At 35.3% G+C, this 27,749-nt stretch overlaps 2 protein-coding genes across 2 annotated transcripts in view; both read right to left on the bottom strand.

Annotated features, from left to right (window-relative positions):
• Positions 1–214: 214 nt before the first annotated feature.
• On the bottom strand, positions 215–18,355 carry wdr26b (WD repeat domain 26b). The gene is made up of 14 exons (XM_048207716.1): positions 17,802–18,355; positions 16,444–16,543; positions 12,345–12,401; positions 11,088–11,224; positions 10,805–10,902; positions 9,287–9,443; positions 9,052–9,190; positions 8,739–8,879; positions 7,258–7,377; positions 6,902–7,047; positions 6,723–6,801; positions 5,917–6,046; positions 5,644–5,838; positions 215–2,682 (listed from the first exon to the last, which is right to left on the bottom strand). The coding sequence occupies exons 1-14, from the start codon at positions 18,005–18,007 to the stop codon at positions 2,657–2,659; spliced, it is 1,731 nt and encodes a 576-aa protein (XP_048063673.1). The 5' UTR covers positions 18,008–18,355; the 3' UTR covers positions 215–2,656.
• A 1,513-nt stretch (positions 18,356–19,868) lies between these two features.
• LOC125278498 (adenylate cyclase type 3-like) overlaps positions 19,869–27,749 on the bottom strand; it is a 23,319-nt gene continuing 15,438 nt past the window's right edge. The window contains exons 13-21 of the mRNA XM_048207715.1: positions 25,360–25,476; positions 24,995–25,266; positions 24,699–24,780; positions 24,448–24,606; positions 23,355–23,501; positions 23,141–23,257; positions 22,925–23,051; positions 22,039–22,163; positions 19,869–21,088 (exon numbers count right to left, since the gene is read on the bottom strand). Coding sequence (XP_048063672.1) covers positions 20,912–21,088; positions 22,039–22,163; positions 22,925–23,051; positions 23,141–23,257; positions 23,355–23,501; positions 24,448–24,606; positions 24,699–24,780; positions 24,995–25,266; positions 25,360–25,476 — 1,323 coding nt within the window. The 3' untranslated portion in view covers positions 19,869–20,911. The remainder of the gene's footprint in view (positions 21,089–22,038; positions 22,164–22,924; positions 23,052–23,140; positions 23,258–23,354; positions 23,502–24,447; positions 24,607–24,698; positions 24,781–24,994; positions 25,267–25,359; positions 25,477–27,749) is intronic.

The raw sequence follows: 27,749 nt of genomic DNA, 5'->3' as shown, positions 1-27,749 counted from the left end.
TACATTATAGTAACATATAAATACTATTGTGTATATATGGTATTACCATCTGATACTATTACTATACCATGGTACCGCCACAGTACTTTTTGTAGTGGGATTATTCCTGTTACAAAGGAAACCAATTATTCTGTAGAGGTTTAAGAATTGGTCAACACTACAATATTTTAACAGTGGTCTTGTGACCCCATGTGCTTCAATGTGAAATGCTTCATTATGTTTCAAAACCCTGAATGCTTTATTGAAAATATGCATACATAACACATTTCCTACACAACAATACAAAACAGTACAATCACTTTTGAAATAACACATTTAATGCAAATGGATGCCCTTCGTACAGGAGCAGTTATCATGACGAAAACCTCTCACACATCTGATTCACAGTCAAACATGAGAGCAACACATCTGCAGTTAGCTGGAAAAGAGAGACCCTCTTGCATATGGTTAGTAGAGAACACAAACCCCACTGTACAAGAGTAACAACACTACCCCCATCATCATCATCAAATGCATTAACAGTATGTCCACCGCTGTAATGAGCAGGCTTGTTTTTAGGTCTTTAAAACAATGAGGAATAGCCAAAGAAACTGACAAACTGCTCTCAGATCAGCTAAATCAACAGCAAAGATGTGTCACAGTGCACAAGCATCAGCCTGGTCCAAGCAGCGACCAATTATTGTTGAGATTTTATTTGATTTTTATTTGCTTATGGCACAAAATGGTCCTCAAGTAAACAGGCAAAATTCAATGAAAACCAAAACAGGCAGATGTTGCTGAGAAATTAAAAGAAATTTCACTGAAGCCATATCAAAATCCATTTTACAAATCTTTAATGACTGAAATAGTCATGGGAACAAAATCATCCATTAAGTGATCTCAAACAATTGCTTTAATAACGAATTTCACGCAGCGCTTTAGCGCCCAAGCTGTTAAGATTCATAAAGTTGGCGAGGCTGAACCCTTAAAAATTTTATTATAATAAAGTATTTGATGCAAGTTTAGAAAACAGTGTGAAATAATCTGGATATCCATTTGAACTTTCAACTGCGAGGCAAAGGCCGGAGCGTTTAGCACCATCTTATGACTGCAGAAAGCATATGTGGATGTCAATAAAACTATAGTTAATGTAATAATATATATTTTTAAAATGGAAAGAATGCTAATAATGCTTAAATAAAAGATTAAAAAAAGAGGAGACAATGTATCTGGTTATAGTTTAATATAATGATACAGAGATAAAGTCAACCAAAAAAAAAAAAAAAAAAATTGAAATATTGTAAACCAAAAAAGTAACAAAAACTTCCATAAAAACAGGCAGAAAAGCATTTCTTTTCAAACATTTAATATCAGTCCATAGCAAATATTTATTTCTCTCCAAAAGGGGGGACTCAAATGCTCGTTATTTGGTGTAAACAGCTCAGATCAGGGAACTTGACCTTGTGGGTTTAATTGAACTATCGTACAGGCAGAGCTTTCGTGTGGATGAAATCGTTGTGGATATGTAGTGCGGTTGGAGACGGTTTATTTTAATGCTGGTATGGCTGCTGCAAGAAACATTATATCGGGGCTCTCAGCTCAAATGTTGCTGCATAGGTCGTTTATACGCCACAAACTCCTCATCAGGAGCCGAATATCTGATTGACAGTTTGAGTGTCACAGTATCTTTTCTGTTTAAAGCTGTCGGCACGTTTTCACGTACGTTCTGTGTAAGAAGAACGTGCATTTCGCTCTCAAAGTCACGTTTCCGTTCAATTTTTTCGTACTAATATGACAAAGTCTCTCTCCTGAACGCCACCTCTAAGGTAAGTGGTGAAAACAAGAAACTTCGCTAATAGCTTTCTTTAAAAAACAAAACAAAACAAAAGATACAAAATGGTTGTCAAGTTTTTGTTCCACAGATGAAGGTCTCTGGGGATTGGATCAGATTCTGTTAAAATTATTAATACAGCTAAACAGGGGACACACTCACGCTGGTGTGAAAACAGTGCCACATGCGAACGTACACCAACTTCAGGCACATTTGAACACTCACACACACACACACACGGCTGTGCTACAGGAGGGAGGCCGAAGCAGAGTTTGAGACGAACACTCAAACTCAAACAGACCCCTGCTGATGTGTGACGTGGGCCCGGTGGAAACAAATGCAATTGTGTTCTGAAAGATAAAAAAAAAAAAAAACAGAAAATCTACAGCACTCCATCATCAACACTAAAGCCCAAGCTGATCGACTGCTAAAGGAACAAAAGAGAATTGCTAGGACTAGTATTTCTTTTAAAAAAAGTGTTTTGTCCTTTGCCGCTGGAGGATTGAGAGCGAGAGAAAAACATTGAGTGTGAGTTTATACACCCGGCCGAACCCTGGTCACCCACCCGGGCGCTCGAGCCTGATGGGGGGCATCTAATGTGGAAACACGGGAATCCCGCGGAGGGAAAGAGATCAGATCCGTCGTTATGGAAGCGGGTCGCTATGGAGGCAGATCAGCGTCAGGGGTCTCTGCTGCCTCCGGACTCCTGAAGGCGAGGCTCTGAATCTCTTTCGCGTTTGCACTCGTGTGTGTCGTTGTGGAGGAGGGCAATGCTCTAATCGTGTTTTTCTCTGTTGGATTTCGCATATTTCTCGTATTAAGAAGCCGTCTGTTCCAGGGCTGCCATCAACTGTCCATACTGCTGCAACTCTCTGAGGAAATGAGAGAAATTGTAACTTTAACTCAGCAAGGATGCATTAAATTGATCATCTGACAGTATAGACATTTATAATGATACAAAAGATTGCTATTCTTTTGAACTTTCGATTCATCAAAGAATAAAAAAAAATGCGTTTCCACAAAAATATTAAGATGCACAGCTGATTTCAACATTTATAATAACAAGAAATGTTTTTTGAGCAGCAAATCAGCATATTAGAATGATTTCTGAAGGATCATGTGACACTGCAGACTGGAGTAATGATGCTGAAAATTCAGCTTTGACCACAGAAATAAATTACATTTTACAATATATTCAAATAGAAAACAGTTCTTTTAAATTATAATATTTATTTCACAATGTTACCAGTTTGACTATTTTTGATCAAATAAATGCAGCCTCGGTGAATATAAAAAAACTTTGGTAACACTTTAATTTAGGGTCTTATTAGCATGCATATTACTAGAATATTGGTTATTTATTAGTACATACTAATGCCTTATTCTGAATTCTTAATCCTACCCAATACCTAAACTTAACAACTACCTTACTAACTATTATTAAGCAGTAAATTAGGCGGTAAAAGTAGTAGTTAATAGTTTATATGTGTTCCTATACTAAAGTGTTACCAAAACTTCTTTCAAAAACAAACTTTTGAACAGTAGTGCATATAACACTTTACAACTGAAACAAATCTTGTAATGATTATTTTATTTCCTCCAGACCTGTTTTTAAAGTTAACAGAGTGTACTAACAAAATTCTTTTTTAATTATGACTAAACGGAAGCGCTGTTCTTTGGTAAAAAGCTTCAGTCACAACAATACTGTTAAGAACCTGCTTGACAGCATAATGGCTTTGGTAAGTCCCATTCTTTAGAACAGCATTAGGAATACTGCTAAAGTGACAAAACACCGTTTCTGTTCCTGTTCCAGAAAAGTTAGCTCATGCATTCATGACTCGATCATACGCAATGCACTACTGGCTGAATGTCCGGCAGCCTTAATAGAGATTAAACTGTAACAAAGTAGTTAAAAAGTCTTTAACAACGCTTAAAGTCAACATAAAAAAAATTACAAATTTACAAAACCTGTTTTACTTCTATAACATAATAGATTTCAATATGAATCAGGACATTCAATTCAAAGAGGAAAAAAATGTAGGGTGGGATTTTATTGCTTTGCTGCAATAAAATGCAACAATATTATCAAAAACAATTTGAAAAAAAAAAAATAAATAAATAAACTTTTTATAAAAAAAAAAATCACTTAATATAATAAATGCTTAATAATTACATTTTAATAACTAGATTGAAAAGTTTGTAGACAAACTTTGATGTTGGCTTGACAAAGCTGTAAAGTTTGAAAGTTTTATAAGCTTTAAATTTAGTGAAGTGGAAAGAGAAAGACACGTTTTGCTATCATGCTTTAACATGTTGCTATCATTAATTAACATGTTGTTACCATGATTTAACATGTTGTTAACATAAATTAACATGTTGCTAACATGTTTTAAAGGTGCCCTAGAATTAAAAATTGAATTTACCTTGGCATAGTTGAATAACAAGAGTTCAGTACATGGAAATGACATACAGTGAGTTTCAAACTCCATTGTTTCCTCCTTATATAAATCTCATTTGTTTAAAAGACCTCTGAAGAACAGGCGAAACTCAACATAACTGTTACATAACAGTCGGGATCATTAATATGTACGCCCCCAATATTTGCATATGCCAGCTCATGTTCAACTGTACTGTATTCAAGGAGACAAGACTGTCGTTATTTTCATTTTTAAACACTTGCAGTCTGTATAATTCATAAACACATCTTCATTCTTTATAAATCTCTCCAACAGTGTGTAATGTTAGCTTTAGCCATGGAGCATTATCAAACTCATCCAGAATCAAATGTAAACATCCAAATAAATGCCATACTTGCGCGATTAGACATGTTGCATGACGAACACTTTGTAAAGATCCATTTCGAGGGTTATATTAGCTGTGTGAACTTTGTTTATGCTGTTTAAGGCAGTCACAATCTCGGGGGGCACAAGAATTTAAAGGGACCGCAGCCTGAATCGGAGCATATTTAATGATGCCCCAAAATAGGCAGTTAAAAAATTAATAAAAAAAAAAATCTATGGGGTATTTTGAGCTTCACAGACACATTCAGGGGACACCTTAGACTTATATTACATCTTTTGTAATACTAGTAATGTTAGTATGTTTGGGGATGCTGCTAGCATGAATTACCATGTGGTTAGCATAAATTAACATGTTGCTAACATGTTTTAACACATTGATAACATGAATTAACATGTTGTCCTAAGATAGTCCTTAAGCTTTGCTTGTGATAGACAGCTTAAATACTCTTTAAGTCTTATTGTATAAATGTTTTGACTGTCTATGGGACTTTTCGTAGTTTTGATCATCCGTTTAACGAAAATTGTAAGACGGATCAGTTAGAAACGATATATCACACCGAGTCAGAACAGTCTGAAGGTCTGAACCAAGTTTGGTGGTTGTAGCTTGAAAGTTTTGGAGGAAGAAATTTGAAAGCCACAGAAGAAGCTTAAATAGTAGATCAGTATGTTGACTGTCAAGCCAACATAATAATAAAAACATTTTAACAAATAAAAAAATTGAGTGGATTGTGAAAATTCACAGGTTTCTGCAAGACAGGAAAAAAAAATAAAAAAATAAGATGACAATTTTTTTAGTAATATGCTGAAACCAGGAATGTGTATTACACAAAGTCAATCCTATTTACTTAATGTTATTGAAACTCATTTAATCAGATTATTGCTGTCTTTATTGTCAAGTATTATCTAGAGTGATTTTTTGCTTGTGCATCAACTAGGCTGAAACCTAAAGGTCACCCAATGAATCAGTGAAGCACTAACTAGCAGTGTAATTACACTTCCTGTATGTTCTGCGATTGGATAGTATGTCTGTACCATTGAGGCCGTCCAGCTCTTGTGCGTCCAGGAAGGGTGCGGGTCCCCAGATACGGACTGTGCCGTCGTCAGAAGCGCTGGCCATAAGACTGGGAATACACGGGTTCCAGCTGACACAGTTCACTGTGCGCGTGTGTCCCGTCAACTCCACGATCGGCAGCTCGCTGCGCTTGTGCCAAATATATACCTTATGATCTGAGAGAAAGAGCGAGATTGAGCGAGACTCATTGGAAATACTCAGGAGGAAAGAAGTGGAGGAATGAATGAAATTACCTTCACTACCGCTAGCGATGAAATCCTCGTTGTGTCCACCAAAGCAGGAGTGAATGGTGTAGAAACCCTGTGTCACACCCTGATACTTCCTGACCAACACACGGTCCTGTAGGTCCCAGAGATGAACGCCCTGAGACAAACACACACGAGATTTGGTTAGGACACAGCGAGAGACACGAGAACAAATGCATTCGCTAACAAACACTTTAGACAATTTAAAGATATTTAGAAAATAAGGATAACATTACTGCAATACAATTGAATGCAATATTCTCAAAAATAATTTGAAAATAAATGAAAGAAACCCAGAAAAAAATTAGCAGTTTAGCAATTATTAAATTATAAAAATGACAATTTAATCCAAAGATAGTAAATAAGGATAAAATTGCTGCAATAAAAATAACAAAATATTCTCAAAAATAATTGAAAAGAAAATTAATAAACTTGAAAAATCTAAACAATAAATATATAAATTAAATGTATTTTTATTAAATAATTATAAAAAAATAAATAATTATTAATAATTTTTTAAAGTATTATTTAATTCTAAAAAGCACTCAATTTAATTTAAAGGTAGTAAATATAAGCATAATATTGCTGCAATAAAATATCTTCAAAATTAATGTGAAAAAAAAAATCGATCTGAAAATGAATTTTTTATTATTTTAATATGTGATAAGTATATTATTTTAATAATTATCATTAATGAACTACTATTATTGTTCAAATCATGAATAAAAAAAGAAAGTAAACATTTTGGATTTTGTAACAACGAATTAACATATGTTTGAGACCCATCTGCTTACCTGAGTTGCTACATTTAACAAAGCTAATCTTCCATTCTTAGAAACAGTGAAAGACATTATAGGATGATCTTCCTGAACTCTAGAGTACAGAGAGAGAGAGAGAGAGAGAGAGAAGTGAAAGGTCAGACACAGTGTCCAAAACTCAGAACCATCTGAAAATCGAGATCACAGCTGCTTACATGTTTCTGTCTGTTAGGTCCTCGAAACTGTATCCACGGATTCGCTGGTGTGTATCAGAGGCGAGAACAGTCCGTCCGTCGTTCATACACCAGAGGCACTGCACACGTACGCCTTCCCACGACTCCAACAGGTTTCCGTCTAGATCCTGTCCAAGCACGACCAACAAATCATTAAGTCAAACTTCAATTATGACACAATTCTAATTCTGTTGTAAAGCAGCTCTAAATAGACAGTGTCATTATTCAGCTCAAGTCAGTTCAGTGTTGATTCAGTTCGGTTTAATAACTGTGTAAAGTTTATCATTACTAAAGAAAAGCCTGACAATCAAAGCCCATCAAGTCCATTCAGCACTTACACATTGGTAAAACTGCCCTCTCTGTCCTCCTGTAACGAAGCGCTTGGCGTCAGGGTTCCAGGCGACGCTGGTCAGGCTGTCCTCATGAGACTGACTCATCTTTGTTCGCAGTTCTCCTGTCTGACCACCAGGTGAAAGAAGAGAGTCAGAGGTCAGAGTTGAGCTAAAATGAATGAAGTCTACATCTAAAACACTTCAATGGTGAATCAACCAATATGGGTTTTTAATAGTTATTGTTGATATATTAGAGAGCCGGGTGGCTGACGACCAATATAAAGCTAATTTATTACACAATTTAATTTAAAGATAGTAAATAACACAATGATAACACAGCTGTAATAAAATTGAACATAATATTTTCAAAAATAATTAAAAATAAATAATTTGAAAATTAATTTGAAAAAGAATGAAAAATAATTGCAATACTTAATTTTTATAAATTTAAATATATTATATATAATTTATTGTAAAACATCTCAAATTTAATTTTAAAGATAGTAAATAAACCACTGCTGCAAAGAAATGTAAAAGTATTTTAATTGAATAATTGAAAAGTAAATCAATGAATTTGAAAAATCTAAAAAATTTATAAAAAATAAATAAATAAAATAATATTAATAAACAATTTTTTAAACATTTTAACCATTATTATTTAATTAAACAATAATAATTTAAAGGTAGAATATAATATAATAAAAAAAACACATACATATATATATATATATATATATATATATATATATATATATATATATATATATATATATATATATATATATATATATATATATATATATATATACACATATATATATATATATATATATATATATATATATACACATATATATATACACATATTATATATAAAATATTCGTAAATAATTTGAATAAATTAATTTAAAAATGGCTGAGTTTGAAAAATATAAAAATTTAATCATAATTATTAATAGTTTTAATTATTATAATATTTAACGATCATTATATTATTTAAATATACATTTTAATAATGATTAATAAACTGGCAAAAAAGAAAATTATTTTTATTTTGGATATTGTAAAAATGACATAACATGCTTGATATTTTCTCTTTTTTTTTACTTCCAACAAAACAAGCTTCTTGCAACAAACTGAAGAGCAAAGGTTGTGTATTACAAATCTAATCAATGCTTTATCTATGTATTTTATCATTTTTGAGTAGCCAGAGAATGATGGGAAATGTCATAGACGTTTAGCCTCAAACTCTTAGTTTTAAACTTCCTATCATGCTGTATTCCAATTCTACATCAAACAAAACAAGTACAAAATAATCCACATCCACCAGTAAAATGTATAATACAATTAATAAAATTAAAATGTGCTATATGTTCACGTGCACTTATTATCTTGTAAATACAATAATGACTTAGCATTAGATCAGCCCAGATTTGGAAAATCTTGCATATTTTTGGCAAAAAAGACGCGATGTGCACTGTGCTTACCTGAACGTTCCACAGCCAGAGCTCAGAGCAGTCGTCTGGACCGCAGGCGATCAGGTAAACATCATCAGGACTCCAGGCAAGATACGACACACCGTACGCGTGACCCTCCAGAGTTCGTAAGAGCTTCAACTGATGCGAGTCCTGTGTGTGAGAGTGGATATTTATACAACACCATCCCTGAGTCTCTTTAAACAGAGTTATTCAAGTTTGACAAGTTTTGCTGTCGCTCATGTCGGCAAAAATCACCAACTCTCGCTGAAAACGTTTGACTTCCGAGATGCTCAATGTACACGTGAAAGTCATCCTCACTCACCGGCTCCACCTGCCAGATGATGACAGTTGTGTCTTTCGAGCCTGTGGCGAGTTTAGTGCCGTCGTTGGAGAACTTGCAGAACCAGACTTCGTTGCAGTGCTCTGTGAGGATCTGCTGTGTGTAACAGGGAAACTGTTTCCTGAAGACACAAACATGGAGATGGCATGTGAAATCTTTGAGAGCAGAGGAGGGGGTGTCTGTGTGTGTTGCGTTCGAATGTGTAAACGCAGCACACCTGGTGCAGACGTGATCCAGCAGTAAGGACACAGAGTCCAGACTGGAGTCCAGTTTGGTGTTGTGATAAAGGCAGCGATCTCTCTGCATCTCCACGGCCTGTCTGAGCAGCGTCTGCAGCCGCCGAGGAGGCAACATTACAGAGGGGGGCAGGTACGCTAAATAACACACACAAACAAACAAATATAATTAAGATAGATGATATGAAATGAATAGAAAACAGAGTAAGAGCAAAAGACTGTGGGTTGTGCTTGTTTACTTGGCTATACGCTGAAGAAATAACAAAATGCAAAATGTTTTCTTTTGAGTGCCTTAAATCTTATAAGATTTATATTTATTAGAATATTATAAAAAATTTATATAATAATAATAATAATAATAATAATTATTATTATTATTATTATTATTATTATTATTATACAAATATAATATCCATTTAAAATTACAATATATATAACATAACAAATAACATAATATTTTTGCTATCCCTTAAAAGTTTTCAATATTGGGTAATACTTTATTTTAATGTGAAGTAGTTGCATGTTAGATGTACTTACTAAAGTAATAACAGTAATTTATGTATAATTACAAGCAACTAACCCTAAACTAAACCCTAATCTTACCTATAAAGTAAGTACATGTAGTAAATTACTATTACTTATTTGTGTAATTAAACAGTAACGTTATCTTAAAATAAAGTGTAAGCCAATATTTCTAGATGATGCTAGAATAGACAGAAAGAATAAAATAGGCAGATACAATTAAATATTAAACATTGGCCAATAATGACAGATAAAAATTAAATATTGGCTAATAACCAAAATCGGTTAGATTTATTGTACATTCCTAATCAAATCAATAGATGGCTTTTCACACTTGAAATAGTCATCCTTGGGTCATTGTAAACCAGGTTTAAATGGAATCCTGGGTTATCTTGCTTCACGTTTCACACTGCTTATCATTTACCTGGGGTTAACAATTAACATAAACTGACATGTCACACCGGACAATCCTAAACCCTGGGTTAATGTTCTGATTTGCATATTTGTGGTGCCAGTGCCACTGACTGGACAAACGCAGCACGCGATACGTTTACATAAAGGCTCTACCAATGCGCATCCTCATATTACATATGGCCGACTGTACTATCAAGTTTATCCTGAATGGACTTTTCGGACTATAAAAGGTAAGAATGAAATTCTCTCTTCTTCACTCCAAATGTCACGTTTCGTGTCACCATTAGACATTTTTCACCTCAAAAAGCTGAAATGACTGTTTATTCAATGCGCAGTGTTTGCATGACTGTCCAAAGCATGTGAAAATGAGGCACATTTTTGCTTGTCTGTGGCTAAGCATGTGCCGTAATAACATTCTAACACTGCATCGCTTCACACTGTACAAGTGTAGCACAGCAATGCGGGGTTAACACTGCAAAAAAAACAATGCAGGGTTTAAAATGATGATAACCTAGGGTTAGGCACAGTGTGATATGTCTGTGTAAATGTGTTTGTATACTCACTCTGGAGCTTGTCCAGTAATCTACATCGTGATCCAGCGCCTTTTCCCTCCCATTCAGCCTTTGCCTTCAGATCCTCAGCATGGCTGCACATCAGGTACCTTAAAAACACACAGCAAATCAGAGTGAGCCATCGATTTTCATAGTACAAACTCTATAGCAGTAATACATTTTTAGCAATAACAAAAAAAAAAAAAACCTTTCAAGACTTTCAAAAAAAAAAATTGTTTGTAGTTATTAACAACGGCGAGTATGTTAATATGCATGTATGTGTCATGTTTAGTACCCGCTGAGCACGTGGATTCGATCCGTGTTGTATTTGAGTGGAGTCAACTCTCCTCTCAACACCTGCAGAGCTTCCAGAACTTTTCCATCCTCCAAATACTCCAGATACTTCTGCTGTAATAGCAGAAACTTCATCCGCTAGAAAGAAAGAGAGAAATAAAAAAAGACTCACTTCAATGACCCAATCAATTATCATTCTTATTGCTGAATGAATATCCCAATTTACATTCACACAACAGTCAGAACTTAAATGGAGACACAACAAAAGACACGGTCACAATTAAATCTGAGCCCCCTTTGAAGGACACGGACAGTGTGAATGCAAAGACAACTTGGTTATTTTTCAGTAGAGGTTAGAGTTTAGTTCTTTGAAGAGGAAACACCCTGCGATCTTTTCTTCACCCACAGGACAACAATCAAAAAAATCTGTATGCACTGCACAACCAGAAATGACCAGGAACCAGATGCATCAGTTACAACTTAGCTTAATTGTGACGCAAAGGGGTATGAAGTTACAACTTAAACACTACTAACTATTTGTGTTGGACCAATAAACTTAGTTGAAAAGTAACTAAAAAAAAAAAAAAAAAAAATTTACAAAACAGATTCACTGAACTGCATCAATAAGCTCATGTTTTACCTGACAAACATCAATCCTTCAGACATAATGTTTTATGAATAAATAACGAACCTGAACTAAACAGCGTGTGCATGTCAAACAAAATCAATCATAATAAAATCTCATTTCTTATGTTTATTTGTATCAGTATTTATTAATATTAAATCCAAATAGCTTCTGAATGCTATTTACATATAAAAATACTTATGTTATTTCATGATTAATTGTCGGATTTCAGTGGAAATGTATTTTTACCATAAGCAAAAAGAAGTTAGAATAAACTTTTACAGGAGAAACTGTTTCAACACAACTACTGCTCACAAATTTGAAGGCTGCAATTGGATCATTGAAGGTAAACATCATATTATGCAACTATGCATTACTTTACAAAGAGCTAGTACTAGCTATGTCGTGCCTCAAGAACATATGGGTGCAACCACACTAAGTACAGAGTTAGTCACAAACTAGCTAGTACTTACTAAGCCTTCATAGTGTGGGCTTGACGTTCCAATTTAAGAAAGAACTTATGAACAGCTGGTGACAACCCTAGCCAGAACGATTTCTACAACACTTGTTCCAGATGAAGCTTCAGAAGCTTTCAGCATTAAGAGTGCATGTGGCCAGGTCTGGTGGTCTTACCACAATAGCGTTGGGTGAATGCATCAATGCTTTTAGCTCGTTGAGGTCGTTTTCAGCCTGTGTCACACAAAGAAACAGAAAAATCAATTCAGCATTTTTTTTGAAGGATTTTGGGGGGGAAAATACCATCAACCATAGTACAGTCACACCATATAGAGTTTACTTTAAAACATTCATGCTTAATGACAAAATAAGTCAAGTGAACTTAAAACTCAAAATGGTTTGAATTAAATATAAATGGCTACAAAAAGTATCTGGACACTTCAGTTACACTTCATTTGTCTGAATGTTATTGCATTAGATAAGAAAACACCAAAAGGGTTAAGATTAAAAACCAAACTTTAAGCAAAAACACAGGTTTAAATTCTAAAACATATACTGTTCAAAGTGAGCAAATGACAACTTTTGTCTTTTGAATGTCATTTGTGATTTTTGAATGAGCAATCACTTTAAAATTAATGAGCATTTTCTGCACAAATTCCCTTTATAAGATTAAAAGAAGTAGTAGGTGTTTGTAAAGTTGCCTCTATAAATGGAAGGAAAACTAGTAAAGAATTAGACGGAAAAATAGGATTCAGCTTGCTTCATCACTGTTAGTTCAGGAGTTCAGAAGAAAAACAAAAGAAATCCCAAAATCCACAGAAGTGACTGAAACAGTTCCTTAAGCCAGAAGCACAATTTCTCCAGAGTTTGTCTTTTCCCACCACCAACCCTGAAAATGTCAGCATGATTATTGTTTCTGCCTGACATCTTAGAAAAACTTGGTTTCGATGGTCCAAACTTTCCTAAATTCAGGTGAGAGATGGTCAAAAATCTGCTCCTTCCTGTACAAAATACAACATATCTGGATTGTTTTTATTTCCACCCATTTAAACTACACTGCAGACAAATATATGAATGTACTTTTCAAATGACCCAAGACTTTTCTTCCAGTTTGATTATGAAGTGTAAAAGAAAGGGAAAGACCTATAATCAAAATGAAGCAAAAATAAATGGCTGAATTCACCATGAAGCTTTACCCAAGACAAAAAAACTCTCATATCCACCTTTTTCCCATGCCCCTTGATGCTTTGCTTTGCACAAATTATGAGTGAAACTTACGTTAATCGTAAAAAATTAGCTCCATGAACGGAATAATAAGCATTTTCAAAAACTGGGTACAAGGAGATGACATTATTCTACTCACCCTACAACCATCAAACATTAAAAGGATATTTAAAAGCATTAACAAACTACTACAACAGACCATGAATAACCCCCAATTATTTCAGCAGCAATATTATGGACGTGTTAAATATCACTGCAGTAATATAGGTCTGTATTATGTAACATACATTGCCTTAATCAAAAATGTTCATTAACTGCAACGTTGAGTGATAATATTTCTAAGTTCCTTAATTTTGACAGACAATAAATATTGTAAGTATTTAGCTGCTTAGAAAGTAAACATTGCTAATAGGGATTAGAAGTGAAAAGAGAAGACATTTACATTTTAAAGCATCCGTGTGAAAACAAACCAGGAAAGAGACGTGAGGATTGGGGAGAAAAAAAACAGATTCTTAGTGCATTCCAGTGAATTATTCATGGGATATATCGTAAATTAAACTGGGAGAGCAGACCACAAATGCACAGTATATATTGTCCTTTTTCATACTGTAACAGCGGAATACAAAGAAAAAAGGAGAAAAAGAATGCAGCGACTGAAAAGAGTTCTTGCCACAGATATTCTTGTCATACCATTAAAATACCAAGCGTTATATTATTCTCTTGAAGTCTGAAAATAGATCATGTAAGGAATTTTACAGCTCATTCAGTCTAACTGACAGATAAGGATTATTTGTAGTGCAACCTTATGATTTGAAATGATTTGTTTTAGTGTTTTTGAGTGGAACTTCCCCAAACCAGAAGTGCCTCCCATAATCTGAAACACAGTAAAGGGTTTGTTAGGAAAAAGGTGGATACACATTTACCTTTGACTAATGGTTCACCAATCAGTCAGCATGATCAGACCTTAATAAACATGACACAGCCTTCACAACTCATTCTACATCAATAATGTGAATATTTCCAAGAGAAAAAAAGATATTTAATGAGGAACAATGAGTCAGTTTATCCATTGGGAGCTGACTGGTTTGTTTTAGGATTGTTTGAATTTAGCATCTCAGCTACTATTAATGGTGAGAGACAAGTGGGAAAAACAGAAAAAGCAAATACATAAATAGATAAACAACAAATGCTAAAAAAGTTATTTAAAATTTAAAGTTTATTTTTGATTAAAAAAATAATAATAATCTAAAACTAAATATGGCCTCACTTCAGTAAAAAAAATAATAAAGGAATTTATTAGAATTCAAAAGTGGTTGGAACATCATCCAAAAGCAAAAGACTAATTTTCATGGTTCCTATACATATTTTCCATTTCAAAATTCCATACACAAAATTTCCAGACCTCCTTCTAAATTATTTTTCAGACCATATTTAGCATATATGGTTCATACAGCATTATTTTAGTCATCTGTAAATAGTTTTATTTTTCTCTGCTTTATAACCTGCATATATTCGCCTCTGACACATCAGTTTGACACTGCGAAGAGACTTATGATAAAAACAAGTTTTTCATAATGAAAATGTGTACCTTGAATTCACTCAGTCATGTTCAACAATCACAAAATTTTTGCCATGAAAACACTCTTGTATGATGCATTCATTTTTAGACATAGTCTGTAAAATAGGATGGGAAAATAGGGCAATAGTCTGGAAGCACAGATATTTTCCATACTCTGTTTTCTTTTTTTTCCATACTTATCCAGACCTGGAAATTATTCCATTCTTTTCCAAACTGCGTAGGAACCCTGTATTATTATGAAAGATTAAAAAGACAAGCATATTTTCTTTAACATGCACTGATGCATCGTGCAAAATAAAATTACAAATGCATTGAGAAACTTCATGGGGTAAACTTTGACTTTAAGCCACGACAACAGTGACCGTCTTTCCTGACAACTTTGGATCTAAACCATAAAAATCATGACATTATCCCCCGGGTTTCACAGACAAGGCTTAAGTCTATAGTCCCAGACTAAAATGCATGTTTGAGCCGTTTTAACTGAAAGAAACTTGCACTGACATATCTTAAAGGGGACCTATTATGCCCCTTTTCACAAAATGTAATATAAGTCTCTATTTATTATAGCTTGTCAAATTTGCCCCTATTTGGGTGTGAGCAAAAACATGCCATTTTTGTGTGTGTCCCTTTAAATGCAAATGAGCTGCTGCTCTCACTCCCTTTCCAGAAGAGGGCGGAGCTTTAACAGCTCAACAACAACAAAGCTGGAGAATCTCACACAGCCAAAATGAGGATTGTCAGTAATGGTGTTCAGCCTTACATTGTTCAAACTGGAGTCAACACTGATGGAGAGACTCAGGAAGAAGTTACAACTTTTAGAATGAAACTGGACGTTTCTCAACGGTTAGTGGATAAATTTATGTAGTTGTTGTGGAGTTGATTCAACTCATCGACTAGCATGTGCCATCATGTTAATCTTTTGTGCAAATCCAGCATTGAATTGACCCTCGTTTGTGAAGCAGTCCAGCGTAAAATGACGGCATGTCAACAACACTCTACTACAACAACTCTTCCTCTTCTCTAAAGCAGCCCAACATGGCCTCACTCCCTTTGTTGCGTGTTCCCAGGGGCGGGGTTTATGTAAATTTTAGGGTTTGTGATGTCACCAACCCAGGAAGTAGTAGTAGTCCTTACAAGCCATTTGTTGTCGTCCTTAAAAAGCGATTTCTGTAAAAGAAAATATCTCCCTTTGCATTGAACTTTGAGCGTTGTAACTTTGCAGATGTTGTTTATGTTCAAACAGCAACATTACACGCTAACTAAAGTTTAAAAAAGTGAAATCATATTCAAGGACCCCTTTAAAATATGTCAGTGCCATTGTTTTGTCTCAAGATGCACACCAGTAATGTCTACTTCTAAGGCACGCTTATAAAAGCTACTTAAATGTCCTAATTGAACTAAGATCTAATCCTGGCTTAATCGAAGCCCTGTCTGTAAAATCAGGCCTAAATATGACATGTGGAATAAGCTCACCTTGTCCCATTCCCCTTCCATGACGTGGTTCCGGAACTTTGTGGCTGACGGATGCTCCAATCTACAGCCAGATTCCTGCATCAACAAATCCACCGTCTGACTAAAATAGAGAAAGACAGACATAACACACGAGAAGTGTTGAATGCACTGACCTTTATCTAAGCTTCATTGTTTCTATTTGCAATCTTTGAGTAAAATAACAGTGATTCAAGCACATCTGATCTGAAATATAAAAGGCCAACTATTAAACTTAGTTAATGAATGATGGCACTTAATGAATATATGTTACTAACACTGATTATTATGTATTAATTGTTTCATAAAAGCACTGAAGACATGCTATATATTGAAAATAATCATTGCTTAAGGGGCTCTGGTTGATTTTATGTGCAATTACCTGCGGCACTCTGCCACATCACCATTATATATGAGAATAGCAGCACTCTTGTGTCATACGGTTTTATTATAGTCATAATCATCCTCAGTTATGACTATATTCACAATATAGCATTTCCTTTTTATTTGCATATATTGTAGGTTAACAAAGACAGAAAAACAAAACAGACAAGCTCAGGCATGTTGATGCACATGATGCAGTAAACAGGACGCTACAGACAGGTGAAGGTTTCTAGAACAGTGTGAAAGTGTTTTGAATGCAGGGTCTCACAGAATTACGTCATCCTATGATTACAAAAGAGAGAGAGTGTGTGTGAGGGGGGAGGGGATGGATGTTTGCAGTTTTCTTGATGTTTTCGGTTCATCTTGTAGTCTAGCTCTTGGACGTGTGTGTTCAAGCACAGTGATATGGATTGTGATTATTCAGGATTCATGTTTGGGGTTTGAATCTGAATGGCAGCTGATGGCTTTAGCAGATCTTCACTAAAATTAGATTCAAGCTTCTTTCTAATGTAAACCAGCTGCTACACACACATTCCACAGCCGCCATTAAAACGCAAAAACACACAGAGGATGTCATAATGATTTGACATAGCGTGAATACACATATAATGTTATGACAAAAATATGCTGCTTTTAATGAATTCATCTTTACATTTGACACTGTTAAAGCAAAAATACGCTTTCGGGCCCTGGAAAATACGTGACACACGCACAGCTGTCATTTGTGATCGCACCTTTCTTTGTGTGTATCTGTCTGATATTCAGGGTTGAATTATAGGTATTTGTATATTATTTTGTCGGGGTGTAAATGTTTGGACTGTCATTAAAAGATTGACGTCGCTCGTTTCGTTGATCACATAACGGCCGCGGTCTAGTTGTGTCGCGCGCTCGACCTGTCAAACCGGGTTTTACCAGAACCGACTCGGTCCGGTTGTGCTCCTCATCACCGCAACACTTACTTCAGCCCTAACCCGTGCAGATGCTGTCCGATGAGGCGGATCACATCCTCCTCCGCCTGAGACAGACGCTTCTTCTTCTTCAGGGAACCCGAACCCGTCCCGGAGGCCCCCGAAGCCGAGCCCGCGTTGCTCTGGAGGCCGTTGGCATCTCCATTTTGCGTGCTGGCTGGGTGGTTCTGCTCCTGTCCGGTCCCGTTAGACTGCATATTGGTGCCGGTTCGGCTGAGGTGGGTCGCTAATGGAAGGCCCGCTGAAGCCCCGGGCTCTCCTACTCCCTCCGCCGCCGAGGCTCGGTGCTTCTTCCGCGGGGGCGGCGACGCTCCGCCGGTGTCCGAGTCGGAGGAGGAGGAAGCGGAGGCCAGAGTTTCCTCACCGAGAGCGGCCGTGGTTAGAAGCCGGTGAAGCCCGGGGGAGGGGAAAGAGGCGTCGGGCTCCCGCGGTCCAGAGCGCGTTTCGTGCGAGGGTCGTTCGTGTTGTTGTTGTTTCTCTCCAAACAGCTGCAGATCTAATGGCGTCCAGGCGCGCTGACGTCACCGGACATTCTGCTGCTGCCTCACTTCCGGACGGCGCTCCAACCAAAAGGGGGCGCGCAAAGAAACTTAGCAGCAGATATTATTAATTCTTCAACAGTTATGATAATTTATATAAAATTTACAGGGAACAGATAACCAGAACAGTGGGCCTATTAAAAATCTATAAACCTGTTTTTGGTTGAAAAGTCATTATAAGTACCATAGTTACCAGAGATGTAACCACATCCTTTCATGATTAATCAATCCAACTTAATCTATGCAATCTAATTGAGACAAAAACCTTCATATTTTTTCAATTACTTAACAGTTATAACCTTCAAATGTAAAGTCTTATTAAGTTGTTTTATACATTATTTGAGTCATTCCACGAAACCGGATTTGGACTTGCACATTTTTAGATTTTTTACCAAAATGTCTTACTTTTCTGAACACCCCTCAACATTAATGACATATTTAACTTCCAGAAAAACATATTTTCCCATCTCAGGCATCAAATCCCTATTATTATTGGTCATTATTTTAAGTTATGGGCACTATGGGAGCTCTCTGAATATTATTATAAAATGTATTTGTGATAAAATCAACATTTTCCTATTAATCAGATGTCCCTCACACTAATTCAGTAAATGCAAATATAAAAGTTACATAAAATCTCACACTTTTGATAGACTAAAGCCTGAAATGGGCACTTTTTGTGACAGCAATTTCAGCATTTTTTATCAGAATTTGAACTAAAATCAGTATTATTATGATTGCTCTGAACATTTCAGACAGAATTCAACTAACTTTAAATTACCTTTTATTTAACAAAAAATAAAAAATAAAATAAAAATGTAGGTGTGACAGGATTGACTGTGACGGGGTTGTGATTTTTTGCCCAAATTGGCCACTGCTCTAAATCTAGCGCATGCCATGCATAATATTAAGAAATCATGAATAATTTTCACAAGTAATAGTTTTCTATCTTTAATTGATGTGACGGGGTTGAGTCATTAAGCATGACAAACACAATTTAACAACATAATTTAGTTATAATTATTAAAGAAGGTGGTAACTTGCTCATAATGTTGTTCAGAAAACTTCTATGATGTCACTTCCTATTAATGACGTCACATAAGTATCAGTTCATTATGGTTTGTGTAACAGGATTGAGGGGTTACTGAGGTACAGAACTAAATTATGTGATTTTAATGAATAATCATGAACTTAGAAAAAAAAAAACATTACCAGCAAAAAAGCACAAATATTTATGGGAAAATGAATGGACTTTTTTCTCATTTTATTATTCATATCCCAAGTACACTTTCATAGAAGGCCTTGAGGGACATGAAAAAATAGGTGGTCAACTGAAAAAAACAAAATAATTTCTAATATGAAGATAAAATGATTGCCATGTTTTTAAACATTATTAAAGGACACATTTCAATTCATACAAAAAGCTTTTAAAAATATATTTTGGTGATCCAATAGATAAAATACACTGAAAAAGGTCAAATCGTACCGGTTTCGTGGAATGACTCACTTATAGTTACAATTATTTCCCTACTAAGGTTTTTATTGGACAATTAAAATTCAACAAGAAGGTACTAAAGTTTGGCTCTGTTTAATGTGCCTTGTCAAGAGTCATTAAATCATTCGTCTCATTTGGTCAAACAATAAAACACTGAGAATGGCATAAAAAGCTGCTAAATCTACACAAAAAAAATCCATACACATTCTGAGAACCATAACAATCTATAGCCAGGAGTTTCACAGAGTATATACACAAGACAAACTGAATGTCATGACTGAAATATGTTTATAAAAAAGCAATAAAATATCAGACAGTTGAACTATTGACCTGGAGATGTTTGACTATTAAAAATGCCATTTGCTTCAGTAAAAAAAAACATGCTGACTACACGTCTTTGTGTGATGTATAAGCTATATGTAAAATAAAAATATAATAAAACTCTCTGCCTTCTGTTGACGCTCTCATAATATAAAATAATGAATGATACAACATTTCCCATGTTCTGTTCAAAAGATGTGTGTGTCGTCTATGTATGTCCCTAAATCTGAGTAGTGCTGTTTAACTCCTGATTATGAGTTTGTGTCCACAAATTAATATTAAAGAATTTCCATCATGGTTTATTTTATGCTTCACACTTCTTTATATGTGCTTGACATAGCCAACAATACAATGTTCAATAATTACAAATGACAATTCATAGTTTACTGTAATTTTGTGCCCTGCCCATCCTTATCATATGGACACATATGTTCTTTATCAGCTTTTTTTAATGAGGGAATGTGCATAAAGTATGAAAACACAACGGACCAGATGGTGTACTTTCAACCTTTGGCTGTGGATGCTTCTGAATTTGTTTTTTAAAAATGTATCTGTTTCAGAGCTGTTGGGTAGTGCATTTGCTGCAGACATGTTGAGCTGTAGTGCTCATCTGGGAGACACAGGTTTGTGTCTCCTCTCTCTCCTCAATAATTCACTGTCCCCTTTCCATTTTTTATATAAAAAAGTGGAAAGTTCCCAAAATAATATAAAATAAAGTGTCAATGTCCAAGTCTTCTTCATTCCTCTCAGGATTTGTCTAGTATTTGATGTGGGAGAGAGACCGCGGTTGTCTTTGCGACAGGTTTGTCTTTGCCCTTCATGAAGAAAGTGAGCAGTTCTCCTTTTCCTTTCACAAAGATGGGTCCTCTTCTGACAAAACGGAAACCATACTCCTTCAGGATGTTATAGCAGTCCTCCACCACCTGGGGAGCACCAACACCATAAAAACAAAGACATTTGTGTTAGTGCCGAGTGGTACATTGAATATTTATATGTTTCTTAAAGTCAGTACCATTAGGCTGGTTTTGCATGTAAGTTCGCATGTTTGCATGCAAGTATGTGAGTATGTTAAGACAATGTTTTAATAAAATCTCTAAATTACATTTATGTTGCAAAAATTGCATTAGAGACAGGAAGTTAAATTCATTTCTGTGAATCATTTCAGATGGTTTTAAAATTGATTTAATGATTTATTTAAATCATCACCAAAATAAAAAACAAATTAAATATATATATATATATATATATATATATATATATATATATATATATATATATATATATAGGTGCTGCATATAAATAATGATGATTAAATGTTGATTAAATATTAATCTTCCTTGTGTTTTCATGAAAAACTGTGGAAAACATGCCAATATTGACAATATGGCTTAAAATTAAAAATTGAAAAATATTGAAATATCATTTATAGCTATACTGGCCAGTTAGTTTTAGGGAAGTTAAATTCATTTCTGTGAATCATTTCAGATGGTTTTAAAATTGATTTAATGATTTATTTAAATCATCACCAAAATAAAAACAAATTAAATTATATATATATATATATATATACAATTATAAATATAATATTTATATATTTTATATAAAAGTTTATATATATATATATATATATATATATATAGGTGCTGCATATAAATAATGATGATTAAATGTTGATTAAATATTAACCTTCCTTGTGTTTTCATGAAAAACAGTGGAAAACGTGCCAATATTGACAATATGGCTTAAAATTAAAAATGGAAAAATATTGAAATATCATTTATAGCTATACTGGCCAGTTAGTTTTAAATAACTTTTTAATTATAAATAAATTATAATTATTTACTTTTCAAAAAATAAATAAAACTTATATCACCTGTATATTACCCATAACACCAGTGGACTCCATACGACTGGCCACGTTCACAGTGTTTCCCCAAATATCGAAATGAGGTTTGCGTGCACCAATCACTCCAGCTAACACACTCCCCTTATTCAGACCTGACAATAAAACACACACACACACACATGTTGGTGCACCTATCATTATGAGGACATTCCTTAGGCATAATTATTTTTATAATGTACAAACTGTATATTCTATCCCTCCACACTAGCCCTACCCCTACCCATCACAGAAAGCTTTCAGCATTTTTACATAAAAAAAAAACAAAAAAACAAACACACAATTTTCCTCATGGGGACCAAAAAAAGTGTGTGTGTGTGTGTATATATATTATACCCCTTGCAGAATCATGAAAATTGCATGTTATTTTTTATTTAGTACTGTCCTGAATAAACTATTTCACATAACTACATAAAGTCCACAAGACAAAAAAATAGCAGGTTCAAATATGCAAAAGATGCTGGAAAACTGAAGAATCTGCAGGACCTGAAAGATTTTTCTGAAGAACAGAGCTCAGTCTGCTCAGAGCAAACAAGAGACTCAAGAACAACCATCACAAAACATAAAAACAGTCGTGGATCATCCAGGTAATGACACATTATTAAGAATCAAGGGTATGTACATTTTTGAATGGGGTAATTTTTATAAATTCTGCTATTTTTTTTGTCTTGTGGACTTTATGTAAACAATTGTTATGTGAATTCAGGACAGTACTAAATAAAAAATAACATGCAATTTTCATGATCCTTCTTATTTTGTTAATACATTTTTGCAGATTCTGCAAGGGGAACGTAAACTTTTGAGCTCAACTGTATACTCTTCCAAAAGTAACAGGTCTGTAGTTCTGTTTCCTGACCTATGCGAAGCATGAAGTTATTGAATGACTGTTTGTTTAGGTTTCCAAGAGTGACTTTCATAGCCAGCGCGAAGTCTGCCAAATCAGCGAAGTGTTGCCAGCGCTCCAGGATGCACTGATCCTCTATCTGTATAACACACACAAATCATCATCATCATCAGTATCACAGACTCCATTGGTGTAGACATTATGTGCTCTAGAGTGTGTTGTGCGCACCTTGCGGTCGGCGTATCCGTTAGTGTTGCTCTCCGGCGTCACTCCTGACGCAGCCATGTATGTGCTTCCGATGGTCTTGATTTTCGTAATGTGGCGAAACTCTGTGCGATCCAGAAGCTACTCAGAGTCAAAAAACACATCATATGATTTTAAAGTGAATTTCTGCTGAACAAATGAGAGGTATATAAATAAATACAGAACAAGAGACACTCACACTGTCAAAGTCAGAGATGATCTCATTAAGGATTCGGAGGCATTCTATCCCTCCGTTGTTTATACTCTCCTCCGTGTAAAAGTCGGAGAAGTTGGGAATAGAGGCGAACATCACGCCGATCTCATCATACGACTGACTGTAAAGTTCCTGCAATAGACAAAAAGAACATTAATATGCACATATAGGGATAGTTCACCCAAAAATGAAAATTATCCCATGATTTACTCACCCTCAAGCCATCCTAGGAGTATATGACTGTCTTCTTTCAGACGAACACAGTTAAATATAACACATTAAAATATATCCTGGCTCTTGTAAGTTTTATAATGGTAGTAAATGGGGGGCGTGAGATTTTGAAGTCCAAAAAAAGCGCATCCATCCATCATAAAAGTAATCCATACGGCTCCAGGAGGTTAATAAAGGCCTTCTGAAGCAAAGTGATGGGTTTTTGTAAGAAAAATATCCAACTTTATAAACTACCAGCTTTCGGCAGATGGAATATGCAAGTCAACTTGCGTGAAAAGAGTAACCTCTGATGTATGACGCAGGATGTAGGAGTATCGTAAGCTTAGACGCCTCTCACGGTTCAAACAAATACGGCAAACTCAAGCTCCTCTTCTCTCATATCGAAATCCTCTGACATTTCTCTTTAAACATTCTCGTTTTAGACTTCTAATTTGTGTTTTGCTCTATCCTCTGTGCTTCCGCATTCATCAATACATCATGCGTAGGGTCAGGGGTCACTCTTCTGCCACAAATAGATGCGTACGGCCGTCTGCCGGAAGCTAGTTTTTATAGTTTATAAAGCTTTAAATATGGAAATTTTTCTTACAAAACCCATCACTTTGCTTCAGAAAGCCTTTATTAATCCCCTGGAGTCGTATGGATTCCTTTTATGATGATGGAACTTTTTTGGGCTTCAAAATCTCACGCCCCATTCACTATCATTATACACCTGGGAAGAGAGTAGTCATATACACCTAGGATGGCTTGAGGGTGAATAAATCATAGGATCATTTTCATTTTTGGGTGAACTATCCCTTTAAGGACTAAACCCATTACTCCGCCATGATTGAGGAATATACTCCCATACCTCATCTCGCTTCTTGGAGCCCAGGAAGTGTTTGGCCACGTGATCAGGAAGCATGTTAGTGACCAGCGCCTCATTGTACGTTCTCATTTCATACACTTTCTCCTTCTGATCGTGCACCTCAACCTTCCACAGAAACAGCTTACGGGACTGTCTTTCCACCTGAGAGAGAGAAACAAGAATTAGCATGCTAATAGCTTTAAAAACAGAGGAAAAGAAATAAACGTGAGTTTTTAAGCTGTTGTTGGACATACGTGGCGTGCAAAGTAGTAAAAACTCATCATCATGATGATAATCATCATGGTCAGCAGATATCTAGTGGGAACCACCGAATACCTGAAGAGCCACAGAAAATAATGAAAAAATCAGGTATTAGCCAACTTTTTCCACTTTTGTGATCGGCATTTCTAACACAAAAACTTGCTTTTTATCACTAAACACTATAATTTTGATCACTAATACACTATAAAAAGCACTGTGCAGTATTTAATTACATCAATGTCATTTGTCTCCTTTCTGTGTAAATTTGGCTCATTTGAGCTTGACTCACCTGTAGTCCAGGTAGCGAATGAAATCGTAGATGTCGTAAATGTACATCCAGCTGTGGATGTTTACGGCTCCTGTCACTATGGTAACCAGCAACATGAGCGCCAGCTTGACGACATGGCTGAGCTGTACGAGCATCACGGTTGCCACGAGCGACAGCACTGATATGTATCCGTAGTGTTTGGGGTTCTCGGCACATCCGCCGTCACCCAGAGACTCGAGCGTCAGGCCGGAAGTGGAGTTCAGGAGCAGGAGGGGGGGCTGAACACAGCTCAGCTAAAGAAAAATGACAAGAAAAAGGCATGACATCCTACAAACATGCCAATCACAGTGAATAATGGGAAAGAGTTGAAATGTTTCTTATCTCACCATATCAGCCACCTCAGCCATGGTCAGAACAAATATGGCGGCCATGGCCCATGTGTTACGAGCCCAACGTGTGCGGTCGATCCACTGCGAGAAGGACACCAGCCTCCGGGAAAAGACCTGATACACACACATCACAATGTTACATGGATGGTCTTGAAGTGTTAAAATGACCAAAACTGAAATAAAAATAAATGCAAGCTAGATAAATAGATATATATGGTACGGGAGGGAGCATGAAGAATTATTTTCACACATGAATTGGCACCTCTGAATCCAGCCCTTAAATTCATTGAGAGTCTTTGGGATGTGCTGGAGGAGACTTAACAGAATGCTCACCTCTTACATTGTTAATTTAAGATGTTGATCAAACATTGATGCACCTCTTGATGGAAATAATATTATGTCCTACATGTTTAAGAAATGAAAAGCTACACAGTCAAAAGAACTGTTCCCAAACATATAAAATGCTAGAAACATAATAATCACAGCAATAAAGATCCAGTCATAGACACTTAAATATTTGCCTATTTAAATTCTGTCATTTATTACTGATTCATTTATGCTCCGATGCTTCATGAAGCAGTGTTTTGAAATCGGCCATCACTAAATAAGTCGTTATTTTGTTTTTTTGGCACTCCAAAAATATTTTCGTCGCTTTATAATATTAATATTGAACCACTGTACTCACATGAACCGATTTAAATATGTTTTTAGTACATTAATGGATCTTGAGAGAGGAAGTGTCCATTGCTCCCTATGAAGGCCTCACGGAGCCATCGGATTTCAGCTAAAATATCTTAATTTGAGTTCTGAAGATTAACGAAGGTTTTACGGGTGTGGAACGACATGAGGGTGAGTAATGACAGAATTTTCATTTTTGGGTGAACTAACCATTTAAATCCATACATTTTTTTTGTCCTGGCAGTGTATAAAAATAACAAAAGTACATAACAAAATTACCAAAAATTTTTGCATGTGTTCCCGGTCATTATTAGGCTGTGTCCGAAATCGCCGCCTATACCCTTAAATAGGGCATTATTTGAGGGGACAGCCATTTGTAGTGGTGTCCCAAACCATAGTGGAGGTTATCGAAGCACTCATTCAAATTGACAATGCACTGCAATAACGAGTGTACAACCAATTTATGCTAGAGAATACCCAAAAAATAGTTGCGTGCCAAATAATTTCCTGCGTTTGACCAGAAGGTGGCACCTGTAGCTAAATCGTCCATCCATACATTCTGCAAACCGCTGGTCCAATGTGGCTACAATGTAAATTCATTTTTAATTGATTAAATTGTTTAATTTAGATTTATACATAGTTTCCATGACATAGTTCAAGATAAATATTTTCATCTTACTACTGGAGCTTCCAGTTTGAAAGTTTCAATGATTATTAAACAGCAAACACAAACTATGCAAAAGTGAAAGCCCTTCCGGCACACTCAGTGTCTGAATTCACTCTCTCGTAGGGGATAGTAAATGAGGGTATTGGGGGGGCGATTTTGTACACAGCATTATTTTCCACAGTTCCTCATTAGTTCCACACCTGTTCTTATTTCTGTTAATTACTCTGTGTGTATTTAAGTCTGTGTTGTTTGACATTAAGTTTTACATGGTTGTTTTTGCTAGATTTTTCCTGTGATTTCCTGAGAGTTTCTTTTGGGATTTTGAACTGATTAAAGACTAATTAATTACTGCAACCTGAACGTGACAAAATATTAATAAATACTACAATAGTATATAAATAAAATTATATAAAATACTAAATATATAAAATACTTTTATATACCAAGTAGAGCGGCATGATTCTAGATAAATTGAGAATTACGATTTTTTGTTTCAAACAAAGATCACGACTTTCCCACGATTCTAAACAGACAACTAAACAAAACAACATGTAATTTACTAGATGTTCTGACAAAATATTAATTGGTGCAGTCTATTTAAAATGTTTAATTAATCTGAATGAATTATTTTAAAAAAACTATTTGAATGAATAATTCAACGACTCACTGATAAATAAATACTTCACTTTTTTCATTACTGGATGAATCAGCGTTTTGGAACAAATCAATGACAAATACATTTTTTTAACAGTCACTTGTCGCCACCTATTGGCGTAACAATGTAATCGATGAAATCGTTATTTGAAGCGCTACCGCAGACATCAGTGTTTATATCCAAACGATAAACTTTTAACTCAGTACTTCTGTGATAATATGAATATTTGTAACACAGAAATAATGATACTGTTGGTTGAAAAGACTGTTTGTGAAGCTGTTTCATACCTATACATAATAACTGCTTTCTCTGGGTCAGCGGAAGAGCAAACACAGATTTGAATATTCTGTTGTGAACGAATCCGACTAATTATAACCCCAAAATAAA

Source organism: Megalobrama amblycephala, linkage group LG11 (genome assembly GCF_018812025.1).
Source record: "Megalobrama amblycephala isolate DHTTF-2021 linkage group LG11, ASM1881202v1, whole genome shotgun sequence".
Classification (NCBI taxonomy): Eukaryota; Metazoa; Chordata; class Actinopteri; order Cypriniformes; family Xenocyprididae; genus Megalobrama; species Megalobrama amblycephala.
Note: the sequence above shows the minus strand (reverse complement) of the source record. Positions and strands in the feature narration are given on the sequence as shown.

What these genes read in the sequence shown, in the direction of transcription:
- wdr26b (XM_048207716.1), bottom strand. Translation starts at nt 18,007, where the DNA reads ATGCAGTCTAACGGGACCGGACAGGAGCAGAACCACCCAGCCAGCACG. An exon ending in CTGGATCACGTCTGCACCAG is followed by an intron (nt 9,191 to 9,286) that starts GTGTGCTGCGTT and finishes TTGTGTCTTCAG; the next exon opens with GAAACAGTTTCCCTGTTACA. An exon ending in TGTTAAATGTAGCAACTCAG is followed by an intron (nt 6,047 to 6,722) that starts GTAAGCAGATGG and finishes TGTTTGTCTCAG; the next exon opens with GGCGTTCATCTCTGGGACCT.